This window comes from Euwallacea similis, chromosome 24 (genome assembly GCF_039881205.1).
Source record: "Euwallacea similis isolate ESF13 chromosome 24, ESF131.1, whole genome shotgun sequence".
Classification (NCBI taxonomy): domain Eukaryota; kingdom Metazoa; phylum Arthropoda; class Insecta; order Coleoptera; family Curculionidae; genus Euwallacea; species Euwallacea similis.
In genome coordinates this window covers 2066991-2090369 of record NC_089632.1, presented here as the reverse complement: position 1 = coordinate 2090369, position 23379 = coordinate 2066991, and the positions used below count along the sequence as shown (strand labels likewise).

Genomic DNA, 23379 nt, shown 5'->3' with positions numbered 1-23379 from the left:
CAACCGAAAGTGGGTAAATTTTTTTTTTAACTTTAATAGCTGTCCCCGGCACTAAAAAATATACCTTGCTTGCTCTTCAACTGTAACACCTTCTTACATATCTTGCATGTATATTACTCCTGTATCTACAGCTTTATTTATTTCTCTATTATTATATTTATAATGTTTATATCAAATTATAAAATCGTCAAAAATTCTCAACTATTGAAGTACAAGAAGCTGTAAAATTGTTTTCAAGATGGCGACCCCATGACCATTTATGCTACCGCTATTCGCTCGCGACAATGACAAAGCTATTTTCTCCTTATCGCACATAATTTTTTATCTATTGTCTTACTTCATGACATGTAAAAGTGTGGGATACCAACACGTAACGAAAATCAGCTGGTCGATGACATAAACTTAATTCGACCGGATGAGCGGTGCATGAAACTTTCAGTTGCTGCTGCTTGTTGCATTTGATTTAAATTATCATTTTTGTATTTTTTTAATTAAGCCAATAAAAACTTAATTACAATACTTAGTGCATAATGCGGGTTTGTTGAAGATTCGTTGTTTGTAGAATTGTGAATAAATATATATTAATTGAAGAGGTAAGTAAAACCCATATATAGTTACTTAACCCCGTCTGGAATCGCCCATTACACTTTTTCAAGAATTCCTTTAATTATTAATCAATATGATCTCGGATACGATATTGATATATCATAATCAATCACTAGAATTGACTGAAATTTTATTTTAGCTCTATTTAATAACACACTAAGTAAGTTGTATTATTGCATAATAAAGTGTAAAAAATTCCCGTAAAGTTTGGTAGTTTCTCTTTCAAATTTATGATAAATTTAATGAATTGTTGTAGTGTAAATCACTAAAAAAATAATATAAATAAAGGTATAAAAATCATGTTGGAGAATTTAGTCTGTTTTCAATGAATTCCATTCAATTACATGTGAGATTACATCACAATGTATTTGGAAATGGTGGTGGTTGACCAAATTTCAGGCTCACCATTGAAGTATCAAAATCTATAAGAGATACAAGGTTTGTTTAATGATGACAGAGTTGTACAATTAGCCACTTAATAAAATGTATTTTTGAGACTTGGAAAATTCATAGTAGTTTCAGAGATACATATGTCATGCAACACTCCCAGGTGAGTGCTATGCTTTGGTATGAAGTGCCACCTGACCTGAATGCTAGAAGTGCAGCCAGTATGTTGAAATGTGATCAATCATTTGTTAAAGTAGGAAGTTCAAGAAAATGATTATTCACTATTGGAATATACAAAGTGTCTCTGAACATAGCACCATAAATTAAATCACATATGTTAGGTCCCAAAATATAACAAAAACTTTATATAAACATATATCACAACATATAATATGCTTGATTTTACTCCCTGAATGTAAATAAGAAACACCCTGTATTTTGAAAATTGAATATTACTACCTATGGTTATATAAATTTCTCGTCTTCGTCACTCAAAGAATGACCCCTTGAAGTTTGGTCATGTACTTAAATAGCATCCTGTATACAATAGGTAACCCTATACAGTCTATGACCTATTGAAATATAATACCTGTTAAACCTTTACAGAAAACAGTTGCAAACCGTCATATGATTATGTCTTGACTGATTTTGATGTTTTTTTTTTTGTTAATTAGATACTCAAAATGCGCACCCAAATTTATGGCCAACTGCGTGCATTTTATAGGATCAAATTTAAAAAAGTACTATTAAGATTCTTTTTAGACTAAAAATGAAAACAGATTCTCAAATAGAGCAATCTAAAACTGATCTATACTGATTTTCAGTTTTCTGCTGCACAGGATTTTTGAGAAAATCTATAAAACATGTTGTAAAAAAAATGGTGAGAAGCCTTTTAAACCAAAATTTCTTCATACACTTGAAGCTGGAGATCAAAATATAATAATGGAGTTCTCTTTATGGCTGCAGTATACGTACCAAGGTCCTAATTTTAAAAAAAACATCTTATACACCGATGAAACTATGTTTATGACAAATGGTGTAGTGTCGGCATAAAATAGTGGAATGCAAAGAAATCATAACCCGAATTGGATAATCGAATGTAAACGACAATATTCTTTGAGAGTAAACGTTTTCTGTAGTATTGTAAATCAAATGATTATTGGGCCAATATTTTTCAATAAAAGTTTAAATGCTGCTCGTTTTCTGAGATTTTTACAAAAAGAGTTAAGTGATGCACTTAATAAGCTTTTTTTTATTATAATTAACAAAAAAAAACCTCTTAATCAGCCCAGAAATAAGGATTTTACAAGGGTGGTAAGTCGTTAACCCGGACACCCTGTATATATTTGGAGAAAAGTTCGCTACTAAAATAAGTAAATTAGAGGCGATTTCGGCCCACGATCGGCAAGTATCTGATATCTCAAATTTATGTTTTTACTTCGTTTCATTCAGGGGTTTAAATAAAGATACCAATTTGGGGTGCCAAACGTATACCACTCAGCAGCCGGAATAGCCTCAAAATTTCCTTTTTAAGCAAAAACTCTAAATTCCCCAGAAATAAAATACTTGTAACTTTTTATATATTTTTTAATTTTTTTGAGCTAGTCTATCCCAATTTTTAACTGTTCAAATATTACGTGTTCCCTTCCTCCATATCTGCTCATATTTTCCCCATTTAAGTTTTTTTCCAGGGTCTTGATTGGTTTTCGCTATTCTTGATTTAGGGTTCTGCTTCCTTATCTAGAGTTTTACATCTAGAGATTCCTCTCCAGCTGTAACTTTTGAATGCTTTGCATGTTCTTGCTGACCTCTATATTACCTTTGTAATTATCTGTAATACCTAATAATTTATTACCAATCCACTTTAGTTAATTGGAAAACATCAATTTGAATAATGGTTTTATTAAACAGGACCTTCCATCAAGAATATATCGCATGTCTTAGTTCGGTTAATTATTCTTTGCGACGTTAGTTCATCGTTGAAGTCACTCTTTAGCTGTGTCACGATCAAGCAGTATAATTAATTTACTGGGAAAAGTGTTTCCATATAGAAAACGTAATTCTCATTTCCTAGGAAGTAAGCACGGTAAATATGAAAAATGGAATAATTGCAATTGAATAAATGCGATTAGAGATTAGGACTTTCACTTAAAAGTTTTTTGATAGATGACTGGTATTATATTGTTACGTATAAAGTAGCCGCATGATAGGGCAAGTAAAGATTTTGATAATGGATTTTGCATTGTCAGGAACACCGATTGGAATGACTGGAAGATATAAATAGATAATACGTATAAACATGTAATAAAATAGCTTCCTCGTAAACCATAATTTTGGAGAAAATGGTGAGTTTTGGTAAAATATGTATAAAAGCCCTATTATTACATCACTCATATATCGTTGGTTGAGATCTCAGCAATGCACTGCCTTACTTTTCTATCTTATTATATTGAAAGTTGTTTTTACCACAAAATGTCTCAGTTTTAAATATATGAAAACAATTCACCACATTGAGAAACCATAAAGACATTTCAGCAATTTCATATTTACTCGGCCATCTAGTGAAGCACCGCAAACGAAAACAAATATTTTCCTTATTCCAAATGAATAAACAATTATATTTTCCACATATTCACATTGACCTGCGGTATATTTATGGTTACACTGGATAAGTAGGTATGAATGGAGATACGTCTAGAGGTACTGTTTGTTCAGTTTATCTACGGGTGTGTGCATGCATGACCGTGATTTCTTTACTCTATAATTGTTTAAGATAATAATTAATTATGCTGGTAAGAAGAAATATTTTTAACAATTTCTATAGGCTGATTGGTCTAGACACTCAAGTCAGAGCTTACTAATTATACAGAATGTTCCAAATTCAGAGATATGATCTTCTTTAAATGGGTGTTAAGTACATAATTGTAGTTGTGAAATTTCAGTTTCAAACACTTGTTGAATTTGAAATATATCCACAAAAATAAGGCGATGTGTTCGGAGTCATTTTTTTTTCTAGTAATAATCTAGCTTGAAAATGAACATTTTGTGTTAAAATGTCATCATTTCAAAGCTCACTGCATATAACATATTTTAAAATATCAAAACCAAACATTTTATGAAATCCAAGACCGTACTAGAAAATAAATTTGTTGACAATGATCCTGCTCAAAAAATTGTATTAGCACCTTAAGATTGGCCCAAAAGGGTCCCAGAAAAGTAACCTGGGTATTTCTCTATCTCTGAAAATAAAGCTATCATAAAAATAAAAAGCAAAATTCTTTTTTTCTGTATGTATTCAGAATTTCGGAACTTTTAAAACTGAAATTTGATATCAAATACGCAACTTTACCCTTATTTAAACGAGGTCGTATTTTTTGTCGATCTTGAAATCACGATGGTGAGCTTCGAATTTGGGACACTATACATGTTTGAGTATTTGGGTTAAGTTTTCTCTTCTAGTTACCTATTGCTCCGTAATCAAACTGCTTGTTCAAAATTCAGTAGCGTACGTAGTCTGTTTTCTTTTCAAAGCAGACATTTTCAGATTGAACTCGTATTTGCAAGTAGATGTGCCAGCAAATTTCCATTTTGTCATTTCATTATTTACTTCATATTTACTGTATTACCTTTGCGTAAGCACTAAAAATTTCAAACTTGAACTATTTAATGTACTAAATCTTCTATTCAGTTAAATTCAACAGACTTAGATCTTGGAGATTTAAATCATATAAATGTAAATAGATTTTTTTTTTAATTTTATTTATTTGTTTTATTTTATTGTTTATTTATTGATTTTATGATAAAGCGCAAACCAAAATAACTAACTAGAAATTCAGTGACATAGCCCGTTTTCCTTTTGAAGAACAAATTTTTATATTCAAATCTTTATCACTTCTTTAGAATGACAAACAAAAAATTAAGTAACATTTACGTAGGACCTGTATATGACGTCTCTGACTAAAATTTGCAATTATTGACAAAAAAATTTCTCATTCGAACTTATTATATTATAGTATACCGAATTTCATAATTTTAGTTCAAACCCTTTCGAAAATATTGCGAAAAAACCACCTTCAGAGTTCCCCCTTTAAGGGTTTTTAGCCCCTTTAAAAAGCAATTTTTGATGTATGTTTATAAAAACTATTTTTACTATTTTAATTTCTAGCATCATCTTCTAAAACATTTCTACGTTATTCCCGGACACCATGTATAGTAAACTACATGTGCTAGGCATATAGTGGCGTAGTTTGGGGGATATTTAGATCCTATAAAGTTAACAAAATACGTTTTTGGAGTGTTTTTATATGATAAAGTATAATTTTTTTGTGAATTTGCAACTATTTATTGTCTCCTCAATTTTTTCGTAGTATTTTGGAGTTATTTGAAAAAATAACATAGAAATCACAATATTTTTCTCTAATTTAGTAGTATTGGGGAATCTGCGTGAGGAAGCCACCTCTAAAATAGTTATAAATCGGGAAGAAGTACAGGAGACCAAAACTGTTTGAATTGAACAATTAATCTGAATTTTGGGCAATTAAAAACATAAAATTTTATATGGTAAACACCAGTACACTAAGGTGAAAGAGGATGTCATACCTACATGATAACTGTGTAGACAAATCCCTCATTGGAAGCCAACACCTCAAAAATTGGAAAACTTGTAACGAAAAATGAGAAAAATCTGAAGCTTTAATGCCATGGACCTTCGTTAATATGCGTTTTACATCAAATGTTTCCTTACCGAAATTTTTTATTTTGCGATTTCTGCGACCATCCAAAAAAACGGAGGTTAAAGCTGAAACACTTTAAATACGTACTCATATTTTATTAATCTTTTTGGTTTTATTATTAAAAAAAAAACTCTAAAAACCGAAATTAATTCTAATTGCCGCCCTCCACATCAAATGCGGTTCCCCCGATTAATTATCCTACCTACTAAGTTACGATTTTTGTTTTGTCAAAACAGGATCTGTAAAGTACACCATAACGGATTTAATTGCTGGTGGAAGCCAAGGTTATTTATTGCGAAATTTGAAATCAGTTTTCTTTTCTCTTTACTGCGCTGCCACACACAACTGTTGTCTGTAGCAGTAGTTGTAGACCGAGGTTCTGACTGTAAAGTGTTGTTTCGAATTACGAGTTGATCCCCTGTATTCTCAAACAAGAAGCAGTTTTACTTTCACTTTTTTCCCTTCATATATTCCCAATTTTCGAGGGTGTTATGTAAAAAAGTGCGAGTTTTTGTGTGTTCCAAATAGTTTTTCTTGACAAATAAAAATGGTATGAAATTTTAGAAAAGAAATAAGAGTGAATATTAGCCATTGACATTGACCCCTTTTGCTTGCCAAATACTGAACACTAATTTAAAAGTAAAAATCACGCGTTGTCAGTTGAAAAATTGTTGTAACTTAAACATTTATTCCAGACGCTTTTTTGACCTTTGATGCTCCCTTCAATTAACGCAATGTGCATATATTGTTGAATGCCGTTTTTATAAACTAAATAATATTCGCAGGCTATAGGTCAATACGCGGAAGTTTCTCAATTCTCAAAACACATCTTGATCAATATTATGAATAAGCTAAAATGACGGGGTTTTCCCCAGTTATTCTTTTTGTAATTGGATTTTCAGCTCTTCCTGATGAATCAATATGTACCTTACGTTAATTTTTCTGTTCCACATTTTTCTAAAATATGATTTGATTGATTACCGACACGTTTACGTAAATCAATCAACATTATTTGCACACGCCGGGTTCAAATAGGGAAAATAAACTTCTACCCACTTTAGTAGCACTAAAGGTTTAGGATTTTCTTTTATCGACTTTAGTAGTTGGGTGGGTTCAAGCACTAAAAAGGGATTTCATAAAAAACCAAGGTCTAAAGAAGCATGCAGCGTATTTGTTGATTTTATGTTTTAAGTAAATCATTCAAATGAGCAAATCCGTGGGGACTAAAACGTTTGTTTTTTGCTTCATCGTTTAAAACCAAATTTTGGTATAATAATTATGTCTATTTTTAATTACTCTGCTTTTTTGTAGAATATTTTGAATTACATCATACAGTTCCAATAACTAAACGATGCAATCAGTTATTACGGATTTAGTGATTTCTAATGATTATACAGTTTGTCCCCAAATGGGGTTGCCAAGAGGAGAAAGTTTTTTATTTTTCATTTTGCGAGAGAAATGTATTCTTCATGAAAGTCATTGCTTGTTTCAAAATGGTTCAATCAGTTCTCACCGTTTCAATTTTCCTTTTCGTTACAGAGAAATATCGAAAAATGGGGGGGGCGGGGGTCATTTAGTAGATCATTATTTTCAAAAATGTATTCTTGTTTAAATGGCGATTGTAATTAATACTTTTGTTTATTAAGTTTTTAATAAACAAATTTTAATAATTCAACAAAAACGGGGACACTACAAATAAAAATTTCACGCACAAAAAATATGGTCCAATTTTACCATGATACGAAATTGCGCGCCATTTGTTCACTTTAGCCGAATATTACCTATTAGGAGCGATTCGGAAATAGGGCTTGTGATGATTCTAGTTCTTTACATGCTGAGATACAGTACCATTGGTGAAGAACATGACTTTATCAAGGAGTATAATTTCTCGATAAAAGTATTAGTTATTCATGATTTGAGCGCCCATCCACTAGCATACATCCAAACGTGTTGCTTGATCTCCTGGCTTTAAAGTGTGATTAAAAATTGGTTTGAAGGGATGAATTTTCAATCGCTTCATCATTTTTTGAATATGCATTTTACTTATTCCTAATTAAAGCGATCTTCGCCGTAAAGAAAATGTTAGATTATTTTGAAACAAATCCATTCCAGTAAGAGTTGCAACGTCATTTTTATCTCGAGCTATTTTTCATTACATACAGCGTGTCAATTCGAAAACGATCCACTCTCTATATTTCAGTCTTTATAGAAAATATGTAAATATTCAAAAACACGTTGATTATTTTTCCAAATGTACTTGTTTTTTTTTTTCATTTAGGAGTTTTCGAAATATACTCAAACCTAAACAATCTTAGGTATCAACTTTATCGTAGAAAAAATATTTATTAATGTTTTAAGGGTTCAAAATTCCCTAAAGAATAATAAAGTCTGTTTTCAAATTCCGCTCTAACATTCACAAAAACTTCTACTTAAACTTCCCTACACACAGCTGTAACTTTTCTCTTCAATTCTTCCAAATCTTGAGGCTAGGTTTTATAAACAACAGATGATTATTTTGGTTTTCATTCGTTTGTTTGTACTTGTCAATGCATTTATTTAAATATTTTACTTGTAGAAGAAAAATAGTAAGAATAAGACTGTTCGGTTAAAAAAGAACCGTGGAATTCTTGAGGTTTTTGTTAAATTATTATTTATTATCGTAAATTTTATTTCGCGACTTAAAGGCTTGTAATAGCGCTTTTCAAGATTTTCATTTTTAACAAGATAGAGCTTTATCACACTATTTTTTTTCTGTTAAACACGATAGATTTCCTGAGAAATGGATTGATCAAAGAGGACCAATTGAGTGGCTACCGCGATCACCCGATTTAATACCTCTTAATTTTTTTCATCTTAAATCTATTGTTTATAAAACCCAGCCTTACGATTTAGAAGGATTCAAATAGAAGTGTTTGTGAATTTGAAGTTTGAAGTGAAAATTAGAGTTGGAAAACAGATTTTATTATTGTTTAGAAAATACTGGACAGCATTTTAAACGTTAAAAACATTAATAAACAATTTTTCTACAATACAATTGATACCTAAGCTTGTTTACGATTTGGGCAGAATTTTTCGAAAACCTCTCAATGAAAAAAACAGGTACATTTGAAAAGATACTTTTCAAATTAACACTAAGCTAAAAAAAATAAGTTTTTGTAAAGTGTTCATATTTAATTATTTATTCATTTATTTATTTCTACAATGTTCATTAATAGTGAAAATGGAAATATGATGTTGATTTTGGGGGAATGCCGTGGAAATTCACGCGAAACATCTAGGCTTTATGCAATGAGGTATCCAAATTTAAGACATCCCAGTCCAAATGTATTCAGGAGATTAAAAAATAGCATATTCCAATTTAGAGTTCTACAACCTGTTGAGGCGAATCGTGGTCGTCTTCAAACGGTCATGTTGATATGCAGGAAGCCATATTACACCTTTTGGAAGATGATTCATATCGAAACAGCCAGAATACTGCTAACAAGCTAAATATTTCACAAAGTAGTGCCACGCGTTTTATACATACAACAAGAAGGACTTCATCCGTACCATTTCACAAAGATATAAGTCCTTCTGGATGTTGATTTTCTTCGGTGTTCGCTCAGTAGTACATGCAGACATTGACATTGAATCCAGGTTTTGGAAGATTCATTATGTGAACCGATGAGGCAAGTTTTACCAAAGATGGATTTTTCAGTGTTCATATTAACCATTATTACGCGCTGGAAAACCTTCATGTAACACACGAAAGAAGTCATCAACATTGGTTTAGGGTTAATGTCTGGGCTGCAATCGTTGGAACTCGAATATTTGGCTCTTTTCTTACCGTTGCGCTTGAACGGGAAGAATTTCTCAGATTTCCTTCTTAACGAATTTCAAAATATCGTGGAGAATTTATTATTAGGCAATATGATAAGTATGTGGCTGTAAATGGATGGTGCTCGTGCGCATTTTGCTTGTCCTGTGAGACAGTGATTAAATTAAAACTATCTGGCACGATGGCTCGGTCATGGTGGGCCAATACCGGAGCCTCCTTGATCCCCGGACATGATTCCACTAGATTTTTTTTTATGGGCTCACATAAAATCTTTAGTATATTGTACTCCTGTAGCAAATGAAGTGAACTTAATAAACAGAATCACTGCTGAGTTTGCCACTATTACCCCTACTATGTTGAATGTGTACAGGCAAATTTTTTGAGACGTACGTGTTTGTGGGTTGAAGTACACCGACAACATTTTGAAAAGTCCCTCTAAATTTCAACAAAATGTTGCCAACTATATTATTTATATTTTCCTTAATAACTCCGTAAATTTTTCAAACAGGATTTTTCTATTATTTTTCCCATACTCCCTGAGAATCGTCCTGTAACGTTCTGCAGAGATGATCTGCCATTTAAGACACACAGGATATAAGTTTTGTTTATGTTTTTAATAATATTTAATTTTGTCTCTTTCAGATGTGTCCAATCTCTAGTTGTGTCCAATCCGTGATCGTAATATTTGCCTTACTTTTAGTGTGCCATGCAGCAATCGTTAAATGTTTTGCAAATGTAACATTTATTCCCAAAAATGTTACAGTTTTCATGTACGACACTGTCGCTGTAGATTACTTCATATCAAATGCAGGTAACAGATTCTTATTTATACGTTCTAGATACGTTCAGTACTAAAGTGTTTGGATAATATACAAGGTGCTTGGAAAAGTTGATACAGAGCTTAAGGAGGTGAAAGTGGAGCCAAAAATAGTAAAAATTGTTCCTATAAATTTATTGTAATATATATTGATCCGACGGAGCATCGTTACTGAGATAGTTACTCCGAAAGGGTCCCATCATTTGGATATTTTTTAAAATAACTCTCTGATTAAAATAATGAATGAAAATTGTAGATAATAATTATACCATAAGGATTTTTAACTATTATAAGTTTCTTTAAATCGATTATAAATAAGGATAGTTTTCTAACTATCATTAACAAACATTTTTCGATTTTTTTAATTCCTTTGAATTATCAAGCAAATAGTATTATATTCTAACGAATTAAACTTTTTGGAAGAAAAAATTGAATTTTTCTTCGAATTCTGCGTAATTTAATCAGAAATAATTATTTTTTAAATAATGTATGACTCAGAACAGTAACATTTTTTAACATTTTCACCTAGTAGACATTTTTCATGGTGACGGTTTCATTGTAGTAATTGTCACTTTCATATTTTTAATAAATATTTCATATTTATGGTTAGTAAAAGCATGATAGTCCATGATTGTAAAAAATTCGAATGTAATGCAAAGTCAAGCACAAAGATTACAACTAAGAAATGTAAGAATTTAAATGATAGCGCACGAAAATGACAATTACTACAATGAAATTGTCAGTGAGAAAGGTGTCTACTGTGTAAAAATGTTAAAAGAATATTACTGTACTGAGCCATGCATTATTTAAAAAATAATTGTTTCTGACTAAATTAAACAGAATTCGAAAAAAGAGTAGAAATTTTTTTCTTTAAAAAAAATTAATTCATTAAAACATATTATTTGCTTGATAATTCAAAGGAATAAAAAAAATTTGAAACATTTTTGTTAATAGTAGTTAGAAAACTATCCTTATTTATAATCGATTTTGATGAAACTTGTGATAGTTAAAGACCATTATGGTATAATTATTACTTACAATTTTCATTCCATTATCTTAATCAAAATGAAAGTTATTTTAATAAATTACAAATGATAGGATCCTTTTGGAGGGCCATATCTCAGTAACAGTGCTCCGTCAGACTAATATGTATAGGAACTTTTTTTTAATTATTTTTGGCTCTACATTCACGTTAAGTTTTGTACCAACTTTTCCAAACACCCTGTATTTTCATGGCACTTTTAGTTTTTCCAACTGAAGTTCTTTACTGTATTATTTTTGTGTTAAAACCTTTTTTTTTTCAGATAATTTCACCCAATGTTCACTATACAGCGAAAACCCACACGTCGCTTCAGTAGATAAAACTATTTTTTTACAACAGTCAAATTACACAGGGTCCTTTAACGTAACGGGCAATTTCCTAGGTGAGTTTCGCAGCCTCTTTATTAAACTAAATGATTTTGTAACATTTAATGTATCTTTAGTGTGGTGTATCGTTGCAACTTTCATTGTTTCATATAAAATTTACAGTCATACATCATTAACGTGAGATGCAAATAGTTACATATTCCAAAGTTAAATCAGATAGTGTAATAGTTTTATAAGCACCTCCAGGTCTGTGAGGAATTACTAAAAAATCCTTTAAATTTCAGGTCGAACTGTGATAGCATGTAAGGAAACAACCTCAAATAGAACTATTGAAGGGAAACTCCCCATAAAATGTCTAAGAAAAAAGAGAACCATAGATCGCATATTTAGTGCTTCGACTGCAGTATTAGTCGCAATAATTTATATCAATTTTGGCTGTGTTGTGCAATGGTCGAAACTGAAAAATCTAATTAGAAGACCCATGGGGCCGACGATTGGTTTTTTTGGGCAGTTCCTTGTTATGCCATTGGTAAGTTGAATTTAGAAGACAATTAATCAAGTCACCCATCCATCAATCTACTACATTTAAATCACTAAAAGCTTTGAAATGGTAATTTTAAACTCTTGCTGATTGAAAAACCTGAACTCCTGATTAAACAAATCAGTGTGTTAATTTTACGTTATACATGGTGCTCTATGCTAGATGAGATTCGGTGGCAATCCCTCAATTACTGAGGTAAAGTGTAAAATGTTTTATGCTTATAGTTTCTTTATTCTTTTTAGATTTTAGATGATATTTCGCACTTGCATCATTTTTTCAACGAATATTTACATAATTTAATTTTACAAGTGGTTGTAGATATCTACAAAATGGTAAACTTCCGGTGTTCAAGGCCCGTTTTACCACCCCAAAAACGCTAATTTCCTGTTCAGTTTAGAAACTATTTTCGTAGAAAGTTTTGTGTATGTTTCTATACAACATTTTTTTCCTTTAAGACATAGTTTGAATGTTGCTATATATACAGGGTATTTCAAATTCGACCCTCACCATTGGGATCTCGGAAACTAGAGGAGATACAAAAAAGTTTAAATGGGGGCAAAGTTGCGCAATCTAGTGCTTGATCGAATACCGTTTTTAAAATTTTAATTTTCCGAGTACTTCCGGAGATATCCGAGAAAAACTAAAAATTGGAGAATCCATTTTTATTTTTTTTTAGCGTTATTTGACAAGAAAGGTTAAATCCGTAAGCACATTTTCATTGTCACTTTTTCTCAGCTACACAATGACATATTCAAATTTGCGATCCGACGTTTCGTCTTTCGGCTACCATCATCAACTTTATTTTTTCTTATGGGCGCCATATTGGATTTTTCGACAAAAAAATAGTGCGTTTCATTCTGAATTCATTGATATAGAACTTCTTATAATTTACTTTTTTAAAAGCCGAAATATTTAAATAAAAAGAAATATTACATAGGTGGCCTTGACTCCATCGAAAGACTTTCTTTTGTTCGCGTTATATGACAGAACTTCTCAAACGAATTTAGAGCGTGTGCAGATTTCCAATGAAAATGAGTTTCCGAAGTGAAGAAAAACGAGATATGTTAAGACTTTATTACAAATTTGATAGGAACAGTACGAAAACAGCTCAAATGTATTTTGAGTTATATCCGGAAAGACAACAGCCGCATAGAACATTATTTAAAACTTTGGACGAACATTTAGCTAAGTTTGGTGCTTTTGAAAAACCTAGGATGAAGTATGGAAGCAGAATGAAAGAAGATACTAGAAATAACCTACTGGCAGAGACAAAACTAAATTATTATTAAATGTTACAACAAGTGCTCAAATTGACGACTTTTTTGTGGGGCACTTTGAAAAATAGAATATATGAGAATCGAGATTATAACACAATAGAAGAACTTAGAGAAAACATCATTACACAATGTAGAGTAATCAGAAGGAGAAATATTATTAGGGCTGTCACTAATTTAAATAGACGTGTTCGTTTATGTATGCAGGAGGAAGATCGTCAATCTGAACACTTGTTGTATCATTTAATAATAATTTAGTTTTGTCTCTGCCAGTAGGTTATTTCTAGTATCTTCTTTCATTCTGCTTCCATACTTCATCCTAGGTTTTTCAAAAGCACCAAACTTAGCTAAATGTTCGTCCAAAGTTTTAAATAATGTTCTATGCGGCTGTTGTCTTTCCGGATATAACTCAAAATACATTTGAGCTGTTTTCGTACTGTTCCTATCAAATTTGTAATAAAGTCTCAACATATCTCGTTTTTCTTCACTTCGGAAACTCATTTTCATTGGAAATCTGCACACGCTCTAAATTCGTTTGAGAAGTTCTGTCATATAACGCGAACAAAAGAAAGTCTTTCGATGGAGTCAAGGCCACCTATGTAATATTTCTTTTTATTTAAATATTTCGGCTTTTAAAAAAGTAAATTATAAGAAGTTCTATATCAATGAATTCAGAATGAAACGCACTATTTTTTTGTCGAAAAATCCAATATGGCGCCCATAAGAAAAAATAAAGTTGATGATGGTAGCCGAAAGACGAAACGTCGGATCGCAAATTTGAATATGTCATTGTGTAGCTGAGAAAAAGTGACAATGAAAATGTGCTTACGGATTTAACCTTTCTTGTCAAATAACGCTAAAAAAAAATAAAAATGGATTCTCCAATTTTTAGTTTTTCTCGGATATCTTCGGAAGTACTCGGAAAATTAAAATTTTGAAAACGGTATTCGATCAAGCACTAGATTGCGCAACTTTGCCTCCATTTAAACTTTTTCGTATCTCCTCTAGTTTCCGAGATCCCAATGGTGAGGGTCGAATTTGAAATACCCTGTATATATAAATATATATATATAATATTTATATATATTAAAAAATATATATATAAATGGCGCAAAGAATTTTTTTTATTGTTGGGGTTTTATTAAAGTTGATTGCTCTAAGTGGTTAAATAGATAGTTACATGTGCCTTTTTTCCTTTAATAGGATGTTTGAAAAAATAGGCGATTAAAATTATGTACGTTCGAAGCAATAAAATAATGTATAATTAATTAATGAAATATAAATGATTTTGCATATGTGGTTTAAAATTTAATCCGCCACTACTCTAATGATTGAAAAATGGTGACCCGTTTTATCGACCACAGATGTCATAAGAGTTAAATGCCGAATAACACTAACAATTTTTCAGAAGAAAAAATAATTTTCAAATCATAATGCGTTAAACACTACATATAATTACACTGAATTGAAGTTTTAGAAGCAATATACCAGTCATTATTCCAATATTACCCTACTTCCCAGATTCAAATTTTAGAGTTATATCCCCCCTTTTTTTTTAGCTAAGTTATGCTATCGGTTATGCTCTTTTTCCCAACGATCCTGCCATGCGTCTCGGTATGTTTTTCACTGGAGTGTCCCCTGCAGGAGGCGCTTCTAACATTTGGACTGCTATATTGGATGGAAATATAGATCTATCGATCCTAATGACGACAATAAGTACCCTTGCTGCCTTTGGTATGATGCCGTTTTGGTTATTTACTTTAGGAAAAACTATTTTTAAAGACGCTCAATTGGAGGTACATATTTTTCAATCTACATTAGACTGTCATATTATCACACTTGTTTCCAGGTTCCATATTTTCATATCTCAATGTACGTCTTTGCCTTAATAGCACCATTGACTATAGGATATTTAATAAACCGATACTTAACAAGAGCAGGTGCCTTTTTGGGCAGAATACTGAAGGGTTTTTCTTCTCTTTTAATTACCTTTATCATTATATTTGCCATTGTAACAAATTTGTACCTTTTCGAATTATTTTCTTGGAGGGTTAGTAAAATAATATAAAAAAAGATATGAAAATTATGATTATATGCATATTTTTAGATTGTAGTAGCGGGCATGGGTTTGCCTTGGGTGGGTTATATGCTGGGTTATATCATTGCAAAACTGGGTAATCAACCTGATCCCGATACACTTGCGATAGCCATTGAAACTGGTATACAAAACACCGGAATTGCTATATTTTTGTTAAGATTTGCCTTGGAACCTTTGCATGCTGATCTCACAACAGGTAGTATTTGGTTTCAAAAGAATATACAGTACGTGTAAGACTGACTGAACCAATTTCAAGAAAAGGACTGTAAGAAAAGAATACAATTTGGTATAAATTTTAAACATTTCGATGCGAGCTATTCAGTAAATCTGCAAAGCCTGCCCTATAGATTGATACCTAAGTACTAAGTAGGACTGACCTTGCCGATTAAACCGTCCCCTCCGCATTTCGCATCATATAATGTGAGAGAGAAATCTGTGCGTCCCTTTCTCGAAATTGGCCCAGTCAGCCTTACGCGTACTGCATAATATTCAAAATTGATATTCTTTATTATTGTTGCAGTTATTCCCGTTTCTGTGGCCCTAATGACGCCATTTCCTCTGACTGTGATTTATTTGTATAAGAAGTTTAAACAAAGGTATGTTATTCATTATACGTTTAGTACATGTTTAAGTGAAAAGGTGAAGTCTCATACCTTTAAACACGTGTGATATTGATCATCAAGCGAGATATCAAACTTCAGGACAAAATTCATGGTACCTCGCCATTAATGTTTTTATTGTTAATAACACCCGTTTATTCTCAACAGGTTTATAACATCATATTACAAAGCTCCAATTTCGTCATCGAACACTACGATGTCTCCTAGGTTAAAGAACGAAAGTGTCTACAGAGAAAGTGTGGGAAAACAGGATAGTGCTATAGCATGTCTTAGCTAGTGCTAAGGTTTTCGGTATGTAGTAGCGGTCTCTCTAGAATTGAAAACTATTTTTTGTGTCGAATAAATAATGAAAATTGAGAAGATAAATCTGCAGGGAAAATTATTCAGTATTAATGTAGTTTGGATGTAATTTTGCGTTTACTTCAGAAGGATTAAAAAAAGTTTCTAGGCCATTAAAGAATGTGTGCACGTTTTTTACACAGAACGAATGCGGGGATCCGCACCAGTGCAACAATTTGGGCAGTCTTTGTCTAACATATTCTCAAATGTCATAATAAAATGATACGGGCGAAAAGTAAGACCATGTTGTTGCACTGGTACGGGTAATAGAAATGTTAAAAAGTTTAGGGTTAAGGGTTTATCAAAAATTAGTGATTAGAAAATCGCGACCAAGTTTTAAATCAGCAGAAATACTTTATGAATATATGAAACGTTGTTTTTAATTGTAGTTTTACTTCTGAAACATTAAGCAAAACTAAAATTTTCATCATAATATATTAAGTTTATTAACATTTACTTAACACAAAACATTTTTGGTTAATAAATAATATCACAAAGTAGTACAAAAAGCTACAAACTGGAAAAATCTAATCTAAATATAGGTAATCATTTTCCTCGTTAATTATTATAAGCAATACCAACGTACGGAATATTATTTCAATCAACATGCTAAAATTTTATTAAAATAAAACACAATTTTTTGTATTACTGTTAGGCCATATTTTTCGTATGTCCACTGTTGTGAAATATTTAAATTGCTTATAATACAGGGTGGTTCATAAGCTATATACCAAACTTTGACAATTAAAATAAAAAATAACATACATATTATATCAGCTTCCGTTTAGCTTGGAAGTTATAAGATTTGTTTCAACTGGTAAGAAAACCATCTCAGAATACTTTCAAGAGCCTTTCTAGATAATGCTTTTATTCAGAAGGGCTTTTGAACCGTTTTGACAGTTTTCTGGCGAGTTGGAACAAGGCTATAAGCATTTAGCAATTTTTAATAATATGTTAACTGCCAGCTGTACAGCCGGCAGTAAACTCACGGTGTTACTGTAAAGGGTGAATGAAATATATGGCGCACGACAAAGCTCTTGTCATTTTTATAAGTAAACATCAACGTATTAACTTGAAACAAAGACTACAGAACTAATTTTTGCTTTATAAAAACATATTTGGCACTTTTATCCAATGATAACCGGCTCTAAAGATGGAGTCTAAGGAAAATTAATACTTAACATTTGCTTAATTTACAGCCGACAAACGCGACCTTTAGTGAAATATGCGACGAGATAGATTCTAATACACAGTTGTCCTTCGGTGCGAGTCTGCAAACATTGGTTGTATGCATACTCTGTGATTCAGTAAAGCTAAAAAATTCTCGATGAGTCTTGCATATGGGTCTTCCCCTATACTATTCCCTTGCGATAAGGTAAAAAACCTAGCCTGTCCAAAAGATAATTTTATTTAAAGTCAACTAATTTTCAACAATCACATCAACATATTTAAAACAATCCATCATCAAAAACATTAGCGCAGGCAAGATGCATCAAGAATTTTTGGGGTTCATTAAGTTGTAGCGTATATGAGTAGGGTTTAAGCTCACACTGAAGAACAGCTGCGTCGTAGGAAGTCCCAAAAAATCAATTACATTGAAGAAACCCCCGTCAAAAGCTTTACGTGTTAAGTTGGAACTGAACTGCGACCCGTTGAAGACAATGAACTTTTATCCATGTACCATTAAGATATCAAACCAATTTTAAAATAAACTTGTTCCCAAGAGGTCCGTTAAAGATTCTTCCAAAAAGTTATGTCAAAATATTTTCAGATTCTCCGTTAGGTACGTTGTGGAGAACCTGAAAGCATTTTAGCTGTAAATTACGTAAAATAGTTCGGGGTAGTATAAAGATGAAGATCTCTTACGCATCAATATATTTTGCCATTTAATGACTACTCAGTCTGAGGGCACCAGAATTCTATTTGTAAAATGTACGAATTTTTGACTTACGGGTAAAAAACAATAACATAATGTATGTTTATGACATTTTTTCCTTAGAATGCCATCATTTTTCGTTTGTTAAAATTTGGTCAAAAGCTTATGTATCCCCTTGTACATTGGAATTCTCAATGCACGATTGTAAGAGTCACATTTTATTTGGCAATATCAGCTTGGGACTATAACAAAAAAAAGTATTTAATACTAAGATTATTCTTATTTTGATTTTTTTATTAACAACATTTGATTTCTACGTTTTAAGTAGATCAGAAAATAAAACCGTACTATGCGAAACGCATCAACAAAACCGTCACAACCGGTTTTATCTTTAGCTATACTAATCGTCGAAGCGCATATTTAACAAGACCTAATATTCTAGAAAAACTAGGTATAAAATATAATAGGAAACATATTGTAAAGTTTTAATGCGCCTAGGAAAATTTAATACAAAAATATTAAACTACACAGTTTCACCAACAACGTAACATTTACCTCAAAGAGTTCCAAAGAAAGTTCTCAATCATCAGTAAATAAAATAACCTAACATGAGATCATTTTCAAATCTTTGCATTGAATATGTTCTCTCGAGATGATTATTGGTTATTGGAGTCACTGTATATTTGAAACTGACGTTTGCAGAAAGCAAGCTAATCAGATCGTTTCATACGCTATTTAAATACTATTTTCGGCCACTCCGTTTTCCTTTATCTTGAAGCGGTTGCCATATATGGTTTGTAGGGGAATGTGAAGTAGTTCGATGATTTTTAAGTAATCAGGCTCTGAAAGATTTTTATAGCAAAATTGGAAGTTGAAGTGTGACGTTGACGACTTGGAATTAGATTATGTATAAAAATTTTTTGCCAAATAATTATTTTTACCGAGGGGCGCCCGTTGAAAAATTTGCAGAAGGTGCATTAAGTATTAAATTTATTCTAAAAATGTTTGCAAATGGGGGTTTTCAATTCTGCTTCTCTAAAACTTGCATTCAAGAGATTCGTAGTATTACCCATTACCCCCCATGTCACAATTACAAAATTTAAACATTAAAATCCATGTGTGTACTTACCATTTTCAGGAGTTATTACACCGTGTCTAACTAAAAAATCTAATACTACTGGGGCACTTGTCGTTTTGAAATCAGGGGCTAGTATCTTCTTTAAGCACTGCGTGACAGGCAATACCTCGAAGCTTTCTACTTCTCCGTCTGCGCATTCCGGCCTGAAATCTATGGGCAGCTCTAGATCAAATACAAACTCTGTATTGGGGAATAAACCTCTTTCCGACTCGAAATAAAAGCTAAAAGGTGTACATCCAAAACTATTGGCGAATAATTTATGAGCTAAAACTGCTTACGAAACACATCCTGCACTGGTTACTTTCTTTAGGTGTTCTGGAGGAACGGAAGCTTCTTCCATTGCTTCTTTGTAAGCCGTTTCAAGTATACCGTGTCCAACGGATAATCCTCCGCTGACCATTGAATCCCATTTGCCTGTTATATAGAAAATTGAGGTTCTATAAAATCCAAACAATAGGTAGGACGCACTTTGAATACATTCAAATGTATGTCATTTTCTCATTGAGCAAAATTAAAATAAAATTATGTATGAAATGCAGTAGGAAATACTATTTTATGTGATTTGTGCCATATTGCTTTATTGTATACTGGCTACATAAAATTATGCATTTCCTAACTAGTTTCTTAAACAGCATTTACACCAGCAGGTTTTTACCCTACCTAACTTGACTTTTTTGCTCTTCCCAAAACTTTAAAGACAAACTGAATTACCTGAATTACAAACATACTAGTAATGCCTAATATTACACATTACCGGGCCAAGTTTGCTTCGTCGCAGATCTCTTTTGGAACCAGAGACATTGTCCTCGTTGCGGATCCCTAACGAAACCATTAATTGTGACGCCATAGTTTCTAATGCCGAACAGACAGGTGGCTGATCGGTCCATTTTCAACAAACTGGGAGTATCAAATTCCGTTTTAACCTCGTAACACTGGAAAAAATATGTTGTGGTATATTTTCAAGGTGGAAATCATCTAGACAGAAAAATTTGCTTGTATTAAACTTGCTCAATTCAAAGGTATAGAAATATCTCTTATTTATTTCACGTTATGAACTTCTCTATTATAATAAACTATGTATATGTATATAATAAACTATAAAAATAGTTTTTAGACAATTCAAACAAAAAACCTAAAAAACAGGAATTTAATCCTTACATCTATTTTCCCTATTCGTCTAACTATATAATAATAAACTGAATTAAATAAAAATGCAGTTACATCCTGAATTTGTCTTTATGCAATTTTTAAAAAACGTTTCGGTTTTTATAATAAGTTTAAATAATCTATTTATAGTTAATCGACTATGAAAACACCGAATTATACACAAACATATATTAACCACCTTGTAGTACCTAGATAATTTAACACAGATGTTGAAGGCAAGATGATATTGTTTACAAGTGTAAGGATAATAATTCTAATTGAATACACATGAAATTTCTTAGTTTTACTGTCAATATTCATTATTTATTTAAAAGCTCAAATACATAATTTAAAAATTCGGTTAAATTAGATTATTTTTGTAACAATTCCAGTTCCAAAAAGGTGTGTTATCTATTTTTGACACACTGTAATAACATAAACTATCTAAAGAAAGGAACCTAAATTTTATTGTAATATTTAATAATAAAAAAACAACTTATAGCTTTCTAAACAGTGAAACAGTTTTAGACCAATATGTATTTATCAATCTAAATCAGAAAAAAGCACTTGTGTGCATTACATACACTTATGTTTTTTTCATTCTAGATTTCATTCTAGCATATTGTCCTAAAATAGTTGATTCTTGTGAACAAACTTCTGATATTATATGATTATACTGAAATAAAATAATCAGTACAAAAAAAAACAAATATATATTATAAAACACAGATGGACCACTCATAGTACACAAGGGCAGTAAAAGAAAAAAGGTCACTACAGCCCTTTTGAGGAATCACTATAGGGAAAGAATATGCAAATTAAAAGAATAAACACTTATACCTCATAAAGGTTTGTATCACATAAAAATGACAATAATTACTGAGGAAATATTTTTAAAATGCAAGTTAATTTGTAGGTATATGAAGGTACAGGATATATATGGTTATGTAATATGTTAAGTATTAAATAAACAGTACGATGTGGCTTATTAAAATGAGTCAGATTCGTATCCAACATTTGCTAACTCAATATAAAAACAACCTCTGAAAATATTAATTTACTGCATATGTCATAAAAATATCAGGAATCAATAAAGATTTATGAAAATGAACCAAAAACAAACATACAGAGATAATCCCCAGTAATTATTATTTTTATACTTTGGTAAAGGATCTTTAGCAAATTTATTACTGTTTAATAATTAAATAAGTTGTATTATTTATAATATTGGCAGGAATTGGTGAACTGGTATTTACAGTACTATTATCATAAATTTAAATATGTAATTGCAAATACTGGTTGACTAGAAAGGAACATAAATTAGCCAAAACTAATAGTAAGGTGATCAAATTTGTTTTACTCAAAAAAGGGGACTTCCCTAAGCAAATGCTAAATAGAAGTTTAAAGTTAAATAAACTAATGTTAACTTTCTTTTTATCACTATAAACTTTAATCATACCACAAGATAACAGGACATTATTGATGTTCTTATTTGCCAAGAATATACCTATCCAGTGCCAAGTTTTAAGTGGAATTTTATATTTTAATATCAATTTTCATCTTTAAAATAGATTTTATTAATTAACTAACATACACTGCAAGAACATTTCACCTTGAATAAATTTATTTTTCATGAGCATTCCAGAGTAACAAACATTTTTCTAAATCTCTTCTCCTCTCATTTCATTTGTGTAGTGTTATCATACATGTGCATGAGCAGCAAGTCATGATGCCACAGAAATTTCAACATCACCTGAACATGTGAATGTTATTTTATTATATTAAAACATACCTCATCCCTCCATCCTTGCAAAGTAACAAATACATTTTTATCTCTGAGATGTCGCAGAACTTCATCAATTTTAAGACTCCGTTTTTCATAATCACGAAATGCTGGATTCAGTTCAATGCACCCTTGGGAGAAATGGAATATCTGAAAAATATGTTTAATAATAAATGTTTGATAATAAGTAAAATTGAATAACAAATAAAAGTGATTGTCATATTAGTTAGGTACCTTTTAGCATATCCAATTTAGAATTGAAACTGTTTTCACTTAATACAGTATTATTTTAAATAATTCTAATTAAACGAATCGCCTTAAAGGCACACAGAGACACCTTTTAACAACTCAAGAGACACTTACCTCTGGAAAGTTTATAAGCTGCTTGACAACATCAGGCCTAATTAGGCCTACTTGAAAGCCCCCTACAACGAATGGTTTGCACTCCGAAGACTGAAAACCTGTAAAATATTCAGTATTCAACGAGATTATAACGCCCTAAGTGCGAATAGATATTTATTAGATAGAGGAAATCAATATCTTGGCAGAGTTCCTGCTAATGCCACTATATCAATAAGAATTAAATGAATTACTTTAACATGAACTGCTGCAATTGTTTAACTGAATATTAGTGTTCTTACCTGATAAATAGAAACAATTAAATTTCTGGGCCAATTTGAAAAGACCCGACATTTTTGTATGTTCTGAAACGACTGACATTTTCGCTTATTCCGTTCGGGTATTTTGATTTTTGCAGTTTGTTATTCTTGCATCGTTGGTACGGGTCTTTTGTTCAGTTTGACAATTGACGTAAAGATTTAATTTTGGACTCAACT

General features: G+C 31.5%; 2 protein-coding genes across 4 annotated transcripts; one reads left to right on the top strand and one right to left on the bottom strand.

Annotated features, from left to right (window-relative positions):
• Positions 1 to 443: 443 nt before the first annotated feature.
• On the top strand, positions 444 to 17254 carry LOC136416767 (ileal sodium/bile acid cotransporter-like). Of its 3 annotated transcripts, none has more exons than XM_066402120.1 (9): positions 444 to 593; positions 10186 to 10354; positions 11665 to 11784; positions 12013 to 12257; positions 15103 to 15339; positions 15393 to 15593; positions 15651 to 15837; positions 16162 to 16237; positions 16409 to 17254. In XM_066402120.1, exons 2-9 carry the CDS (start codon positions 10186 to 10188, stop codon positions 16536 to 16538), a joined length of 1365 nt encoding a protein of 454 aa, XP_066258217.1. In that variant the 5' UTR covers positions 444 to 593; the 3' UTR covers positions 16539 to 17254. The 3 variants fall into 3 exon arrangements, with proteins under 3 accessions (XP_066258217.1, XP_066258215.1, XP_066258216.1); XM_066402118.1 differs by lacking the exon at positions 444 to 593 and adding an exon at positions 3765 to 3785; XM_066402119.1 differs by lacking the exon at positions 444 to 593 and adding an exon at positions 6120 to 6276.
• Positions 17022 to 23329, bottom strand: LOC136416768 (uncharacterized). Its single transcript, XM_066402122.1, has 7 exons — positions 23185 to 23329; positions 22907 to 23004; positions 22553 to 22693; positions 20369 to 20546; positions 19893 to 20028; positions 19606 to 19835; positions 17022 to 19318 (listed from the first exon to the last, which is right to left on the bottom strand). The coding sequence occupies exons 1-7, from the start codon at positions 23261 to 23263 to the stop codon at positions 19212 to 19214; spliced, it is 969 nt and encodes a 322-aa protein (XP_066258219.1). The 5' UTR covers positions 23264 to 23329; the 3' UTR covers positions 17022 to 19211.
• Positions 23330 to 23379: the final 50 nt, after the last annotated feature.

What these genes read in the sequence shown, in the direction of transcription:
- LOC136416767 (XM_066402118.1), top strand. An exon ending in TTAAAGACGCTCAATTGGAG is followed by an intron (nt 15,340 to 15,392) that starts GTACATATTTTT and finishes ACTTGTTTCCAG; the next exon opens with GTTCCATATTTTCATATCTC. An exon ending in TCGAATTATTTTCTTGGAGG is followed by an intron (nt 15,594 to 15,650) that starts GTTAGTAAAATA and finishes GCATATTTTTAG; the next exon opens with ATTGTAGTAGCGGGCATGGG.
- LOC136416768 (XM_066402122.1), bottom strand. Translation starts at nt 23,263, where the DNA reads ATGTCAGTCGTTTCAGAACATACAAAAATGTCGGGTCTTTTCAAATTG. An exon ending in AGCTTATAAACTTTCCAGAG is followed by an intron (nt 22,694 to 22,906) that starts GTAAGTGTCTCT and finishes CATATTTTTCAG; the next exon opens with ATATTCCATTTCTCCCAAGG. An exon ending in GACGAAGCAAACTTGGCCCG is followed by an intron (nt 20,029 to 20,368) that starts GTAATGTGTAAT and finishes TCTATATAACAG; the next exon opens with GCAAATGGGATTCAATGGTC.